General features: G+C 62.4%; 2 protein-coding genes across 2 annotated transcripts; one reads left to right on the top strand and one right to left on the bottom strand.

Moving 5' to 3' along the window:
- Window positions 1–36: 36 nt before the first annotated feature.
- On the bottom strand, window positions 37–4123 carry LOC130836817 (uncharacterized). Its single transcript, XM_057709394.1, has 4 exons — window positions 3262–4123; window positions 2420–2550; window positions 2061–2331; window positions 37–820 (listed from the first exon to the last, which is right to left on the bottom strand). Exons 1-4 carry the CDS (start codon window positions 3443–3445, stop codon window positions 792–794), a joined length of 615 nt encoding a protein of 204 aa, XP_057565377.1. The 5' UTR covers window positions 3446–4123; the 3' UTR covers window positions 37–791.
- Window positions 4124–4200: 77 nt separating this feature from the next.
- GAMT (guanidinoacetate N-methyltransferase) lies at window positions 4201–7332 on the top strand. The gene is made up of 6 exons (XM_057709737.1): window positions 4201–4446; window positions 5394–5539; window positions 5726–5789; window positions 6091–6158; window positions 6349–6459; window positions 6955–7332. The coding sequence occupies exons 1-6, from the start codon at window positions 4266–4268 to the stop codon at window positions 7093–7095; spliced, it is 711 nt and encodes a 236-aa protein (XP_057565720.1). The 5' UTR covers window positions 4201–4265; the 3' UTR covers window positions 7096–7332.
- Window positions 7333–7368: the final 36 nt, after the last annotated feature.

Raw genomic sequence — 7368 nt, 5'->3', positions numbered from 1 at the left:
ATGAAATGCACAGGATATGGTCAAATAAAGGAAGGCAGACACAAAGTATTTAGAATAATACACTTTTAAAAACACAGACACCTACCAGGGATAAAACCACAAGCAGCTATGTACCTGCCACTGAAATAAACACGTTAGCATTTTTGTCACATTCGCTTCAGATCTTTTTAAGAAGATGAACTTGACGGTTGCTTTTCCCTTCTCCTCATTCGCTTCCTTTCCTTCCCCCCCCTCCCCCGGTGGGGGTGGGGTGGGGAACGGGCCGACAAAAACGGGTATGTGCACGCTTCCCTGAATTTCCTCCTAACGTGGGTTCAGGCATATCCAATACACAGAATATAGTTTTGGCCCTTTTTTCCATTGTGGTAAAATACACATAACATGACAAGTTATCATTGTAACCATTTTTAAGGGCACAGCTCTGTGGCCTGAAGCACGTTCACATTGCTGTGTAACCATCCCCACCCTCCACCTCCAGGACTTTCTCATCTTCCCAAAGGGAAACTCTGTCCCCACGAAACACGGACACGCCACCCCCTCCCCCAGTCCCTGGCCCCACCATCTACTCCCTGTCTTTGGGGATCTGACTCCTCTAGGGACCTCCTGGAAGTAGAGTCAGTCAGTGTCTGTCCTCCTGTGTCTGCTTCTCTCACGGAGCATCGTGTTCTCAGGGTCCATCCAAGTGGGAGCGCGTGTCAGGGCTTCTCTCCTCGGGGCTGAGGGATGCTCCCGGGTGCGGAGGGACCACGTCGCACTTACTGCTCATCCGTCGATAGATGCTTTGGTGGCTCCTACCCTTCGGCTGTTGTGCATACGACCACTATGAACGTGGATGTACAAATGCCCATTTGGTCCCTTTTCATTTAAAAACTATATGTAACACCGTTACTCAGAAAACATAAGGCGACGTGGACACTGCCTGGTAGAGGAGAGACCTGGGCAGGGGGCAGGGATCACGGGGACCTTGTTCTGTCATCGCTGCCATGTGACCTGTAATTATGTCCTATAGTCAGTACCTATTCTTTTCCATTCCCCCAGTAGGCTATGAGCTCCAGCAGGGTCACGACTGGGACCCCTGGGGTGAACGATTTAACGTGCTTAATAGATGCCTGACTTTCTCTCCCCAGGAAGGAGCTGTGGGCTGCTCTGTAAGGGGGGCCGGCTAGCTTTGTGCTCAGGGCCACACGGTAAATATTTTGGCTTTGCCGGTCATCAGGTCTCCATGGCAATGACTCTGTGCTGTTGTCACTGGAAAGCGCCAGAGTCCATATGTAAACAAGTGGCCCTGACTTTGAACTTTATTTGCAGACACGCTGGTGGGACTGTCATATAATTTCCACGTGTCTCGAAATAGTCTTTTGACTTTTTTCAACCATTTAAAAACAAAAAGCAGGACTTCCCTGGCAGTCCAGTGGTTAAGACTCCTCGCTTCCATTGCAGGGGACACGGGTTCAGTCCCTGGTTGGGGAATTAAGATTCCTCATGCCTCGCGGCACCGCCAAAAAATCAAAAATAAATAAATAAAAAATAACCATCTTTTAAAACCTCTTTTAAGACTGTGGTCTGGACTTAGACACACCCCTGTTCCCAACCCCTCTGCCACTGATTGCTCTGTGTCCCTGAGGAAACCACCTTCCCTCTCTGAGTCCGGGTCTGCGAAGTGCAGATAACAACAGCACGTGCACACAGGCTCTCTCTCAAAAATGGACACGAGGAATGACCACGTGTCATTCATCTGAAGACATCAGCGGAGCAAGAGTGGTCACTCCATTGAAAGAAGAGGATGCCAGCTGGAACAGCGACCCCCGGGGCTGAGTCTCCAGGCAGATTGCGCCATGCCCTCAGCCACTCTTAGGGATGGAGTCCAGGCTGCCTGTCGGCGACCACTGGGAGGTGGCAGCTTGGCCAGACACGGGAGGTTCCTTATCTCCAGGGCACCAAAGCTGCAGGAGAGGCTCCCAACTGACTGCCCCCAAGGCTTCCTCTTAAGGTCTGTGTGGCCCACAGCCTCCCAGAGTCACCCCTCCTTCTTGGTATTCATGGCCTCCTGAAGTCCCTACCTTTTTGCACCTGGCTTCTAACCCGTGGGATTCGGCCAGGGTGAGGGGGTGTCCTTCTCTGCTCGGATGGCAAACGGTTCTGACTTCGTCTTGCTAGAAGCAAGTTGTCGCTTCGGGGAGGCCCACGTGGCCAGGGACTGAATGTGGTCAGCGGCCAGCGAGCAAGCCTGGAAGCGGATCCTTCGCCCTCTGAGCCTTCAGATGAGCCCCCAGCCCTGGGCGGCACCTTGAAGGCAGCCTTGCGGGAGGCTGTGAAGCAGCACCTGGATTCCTGACCCACAGAAAGATGATAAATGTGGGTTAAGTGGCTACATGTGGGGCAATCTGTTACAAAGCAACACGTAACAAATACAACCTGCCTTCTGGGCCAGGCATTCAAGGGCATCGCTTGAGTTGGGTGACGTTAGTGAGTGCCATCTGTTTACACGGGCTGCCCAACGATGCTGGGATAAGGATGCCTGCAAAGCCCCCACCACAGAACCCGGGGCAGCTGTAAGGAAACTATACAACATGAATTCACGTGAGGTGAAAAGCAGCGTGAGCCCAGCCCTGGTGCCTGCTGACGTCTACTCATCCTGCCTCCTCCTGAGGGTCTCGTGGAACCCGTGCTGCCCCTTCAAGACCACATTAGACCCAACGTGCCCTCCGGATTCATCAACCATTTTCTGTGTGCCAGGCAGGTCAGACAGACAATTGAACCATGAAGAGATACCTTCGGTGAGTGAGATATCAAAGAAAGGTACTCGGAGATAAAACAGCTTCAAACAGGCCATACTCAGCCTGGGGAGACCTGCAGGGCCTCCCAGAGGAGGTGTGGGCTCAGGCCTGAAGCAGAAAGAGAAGGCGGCCAGGGCAGGAGAGAGGAGAACCTGTCCAGGCAGAGGGGAGAGCGTGTGCAAAGGCCTGGGGGCAGGAGGGACACAGGTGCTCAGCGGGGGGTGGGCAGGGCCATGGGGCAGAGTCTGGAGCCAGGTCAGGGCTGTGAGCAGCCATCCAGACGTGGACACAGAAGGGCAGGGCCACCGGGGCTCAACCTCTGCGACCTCAGCCTCTTAGGGCCTCGGTTTCCCCACATGTTCAATGGGATGTGCGAAGCACTTGGCCCAGATAGAGTGTTCTGAGCTCACAGCCGGCAACCCCGTGTACAGACAGATGGGAAAGGGAAGTCACGTTTCAGAGCCTGGGGGAAAACCCAGCTCACCTTGGTGGCCGGCCCCAGCATGACCGGCAGAGGGCACAGCGGACCCCCAGGGCTGCCCTGGGGCAAGGCAGCAGGGGTGGGCGGCAGGTCCCTGCAGGGCTGCCCTGCCTGCTGTCCTGGGCAGGAGGGTCTGGAGACGGCTGGGGTGGGCGTTTCGGTCCCAGCACGGAGCTGAGTCCCTCATCAGGCCCCTGGGGGCTCAAGTGACCTGGGGGAGGGATGTGAGCTCAGGGAAGGGGAGAGGCAGCTCTGCAGTGGTCAGAGTGGGGGTTGTCGGGGTTTGTGGTGGGTCCCCACACCCCGCCCTCACAGCCATGAGGTTGCCAGCCTTGCCTCTGGAGCCTCAGTTTCCCCACCTGTAAAATGGGAAGGATAAAAGAAGCCACTGGGGCACGCCTGAAGATTAAATGATTTTATCTATTTATTATACTTACTTTGGCCGCACCACGCGGCTTGTGGGATCTTAGTTCCGCGACCCGCGCCCTCCGCGGTGAAAGCGCAGCGTCCTAACCACTGGCCCGCCAGGCAATTCCCTAAGTGACTGTAAATACTTAAGGCGCTTCTGAACCGTGCCTGGAGAATCCTAAGACCCTCACACTCCAGCAAGGAGGGGGATGTTGATGCGGTGGTGACAAGTAAGGAAACCGAGGCAGGAAAGCGATAGCACGATGACCCCGAGGGCTCTGCTCTTGTGTCCAGTGCGCCCGCCAGGTGCTGCAGGCTGGGCGAGGCGGCGAGGAGGGGGCGCAGACCGGGTGACGGCCGCCTTCCCCGCCGCGGCCGCCAGAGGCCGCTCGGGCAGCCGGGCAGTGCGCTCGCGCCCCGGCCCGCCCCTCTCGCGCCCCGCCCCCTGGGCTGGCCCCGGCCCGGCCCGGCCCGCCCCCGCGGGCCGCCCCGCCCCGCTCGCGCCCCGCCCCCGGCCCGCCCCGCCCCCGCCCAGAAGGCCCTGGAGGGACGCGGCCCAGCGCCTGCCGAGCTCCCGGGCGCGCCGTCCAGCCGGCAGCATGAGCGCCCCTGCCGCGACCCCCATCTTCGCGCCCGGCGAGAACTGCAGCCCCGCGTGGCGGGCGGCGCCCGCGGCCTACGACGCGTCGGACACGCACCTGCAGATCCTGGGCAAGCCGGTGATGGAGCGCTGGGAGACCCCCTACATGCACGCCCTGGCGGCCGCCGCCGCCTCCAGAGGTAGCCCTCGCCGGGCGCTCGGACCCGGCGCCCGCCCGCTCTACGGCGACGCCTCTGCGCGCCCGCTCCCTCGCCTGGAAAACTGGGCCGCTCGCGAGGGCGGTGGGGCGTCCTGGGGGCCGGGCACGCCCTCTCTACGGGCCCTGAGGTCCCGACCCCGGGAAGCGGCCGGGCCGAGGCGGGGGATGGGTCCTCAGACGCGGAACGCAGCCGCTGGCCCCCCGCCCGAGGTCGAGGACGGGGGTGGGGGGCGGGGGGCGGCCTGGCGAGCTGCTGCCCAGGCCCACGTGGGGAAAGTTCCTGCCAAGGAGTCGCGGGAGGCCCCGCCCCGGCTAAGAATAGGTCTGGGAAAGCTGAGGCCGGGAGACAGCTGTTGGGGGTGGCCCTGCACGCTCCCCACGACCCCCAGGGGCCAGGCGTGCCACCTCTGGCCCTCTGCGTTCCCGCCTGGCAGATGGGCACAGCCAGTGTCCCTGCATGGTCAGGGCGTTTCTCTCCGCCTCTTTGGCCGCACTGGGGCTCACCCCCCCCCCCCCCCCCCCCCCGTCTCCCCCTGTTGCAGCCTGGGCCTTGAATCCTGGTCCTCCCTTGCCTTCACTTTGTTGGCTTCATTGTTGGGGGGGAGGGGGGCTGCCCGAATCAGGAGATAAGGGCCCTCAGTGCAAACACCGTGGGCCAGGCTCAAAGTCCAGGATCTGCCCTGCGGGCCGGCCCAATCGCCGCTGCCCGTGGCCTCCCCAGCAGGCCACCCTCTGGCTGCTGGCCTGGGCCCACGCTGTTCCCTCCCGGGGCTGCCGTGTCCTGTCCCACCTCTGCTCTGCTCTGCTGTCCAGTCCAGGCCTCGTGACGAATGTTTCTCTCTGCCGAGGCCCAGCCCCCGCGCTCCTCCCTCCAGGCAGCCTCCCCAGCCCCGCCCAGCATGTAACCCCCAGGTTCTGTCTGCCCAGGGGGCCGGGTGCTGGAGGTGGGCTTCGGCATGGCCATCGCAGCCACCAAGGTGCAGGAGGCCCCCATCAACGAGCACTGGATCATCGAGTGCAATGAGGGCGTCTTCCAGCGGCTCCAGGACTGGGCCCAGCGGCAGCCGCACAAGGTGCCGGTGGCCCGCTCCCTGGGGTGAAGGCCCTGCCCCCGGAGTGGGTTGGGGACGTGGGGCGGCCGCAGACATGGGGGAGGTGGTCTTCTCTCTTGGGAGTTCCTCTGCCCCCTGCCTCGCAACAGGCGGAGAAGTCCTGGGCCCTCGTTGATCCTCAGCCTTCTCGTCCTGCCCTGCCCCAAGGTGGTTCCCTTGAAAGGCCTGTGGGAGGAGCTGGCGCCCACCCTGCCGGATAGTCACTTTGATGGTGAGGGGCTCTGGGAGCTGGGCAGGGGGGCTGCTGCCTGGATCTCCAACCTGTGCCCTCCTCTGCCTGCTTCTACGCACACATGCCTCCTCGTGTCACTGGGGTGGCAGGGCCTGGAGCCCGGGGTGGGGAGGCGCAGACACACGTGCAGGACCCTGGTGCTCAGGTGTGTGGACACCTCAAGGAACGAGGGACAGGACACAGTGGGCACGGGTGGCTGCAGCGCAGTGAACCCCGGGCTCCCGGCCGCTGGCACCGGCAGCCCCCATGCCAACCACGTGGCTTCCGCCCTCCCCCTCAGGGATCCTGTATGACACGTACCCGCTGTCTGAGGAGACCTGGCACACGCACCAGTTCAACTTCATTCGGGTAGGGCGACTCGCGTGGATGGGGTCTGCCCGCCCCTGGGTCCGGGGTTGGCCCCGTGGGGACACCTGCTGTCCACGCAGGGGGCACCTCTCCTTCCACTGCTCCCCGGACCTGCCAGGAGGCGGAAGGCTCACTGGGAACGCCTCTGCCCACCCTCACTCCCCCCTCCTGACCGCTGTCCCCCTCCCAGGACCATGCCTTCCGCCTGCTGAAGCCAGGGGGTCTTCTCACCTACTGCAACCTCACCTCCTGGGGGGAGCTGATGAAGTCCAAGTACTCGGACATCACCACCATGTTCGAGGTGCCGCAGCCTGGGTGCCCCCTGCCCCGCCCCTCCCCCACATGGGCAATGACTCTGGGTGGGGAGGCAGCTGGGGTCACCTGTGACCTGGGGAGGGCCCCTCACCTCCCTAGGCCCTGACCTGTCGGGGGTCTCGGAGCCTGCACTCGTGAGCCAGGAGAGGTCTCGCCCCAGCTCCCCAGTGCCCTCGGGACGCAGGGGTTCAGCCCAAGGTCCCCGGCGTCCCCTCTCTGTCCCCCTCCACCCAGGGGGCATCTCTAGTGGTCTAGCTCCCCTTGTCTCGAGCCTCTGTCTGCGGGCACATGCGGGTGAGCAGCTTGGCGATGCCCCGCAGCAGCCAGGAAGCTGTGTTTGGACACCTGGAGGTTCCCACCCAGACCCGGGCTTCCGCGTGCGCTTGGTAGCCCTGTCCATTGGCGCTTGTGCGGGCGGGCGGCAGGGAGTCTCCTGAGGCCCCAGGGCCCTGGAGGTGACCCGGCGCCTCCCTCTGGCCAGGAGACGCAGGTGCCGGCCCTGCTGGAGGCGGGCTTCCGGAGGGAGAACATTCACACGCAGCTCATGGAGCTGGTGCCGCCGGCCGACTGCCGCTATTACGCCTTCCCGCGGATGATCATGCCCCTGGTCACCAAGCACTGAGCCCACCGGGGCCACTGGCTCTGCTGCCCACGCCGCCCCGGGGGCTCTGGGCTTCAGGAACAGCCCTACAAAGTGCCCCTGTGGCGGGGAGTGCAGGCGCTGGGCCCTCAGCCCCGCCCAGACCCACACGGGCAGCGTGAGCAGCGTGACGCCTGCCCTACCCGCTGCAAGGGGATGACCTCTGCCTTCCTCCCAGGCTCCTGAGGATGAAATAAATGCTAACACTGGGTTTGGCCAATCAGCGTCAGGACAGGAACACCTGCTTTCTCCCCC

Source organism: Hippopotamus amphibius, chromosome 15 (assembly GCF_030028045.1).
Source record: "Hippopotamus amphibius kiboko isolate mHipAmp2 chromosome 15, mHipAmp2.hap2, whole genome shotgun sequence".
Classification (NCBI taxonomy): domain Eukaryota; kingdom Metazoa; phylum Chordata; class Mammalia; order Artiodactyla; family Hippopotamidae; genus Hippopotamus; species Hippopotamus amphibius.
The sequence above is the reverse complement of the archived record's forward strand: the minus strand, read 5'-3'. Positions and strand labels throughout refer to the sequence as shown.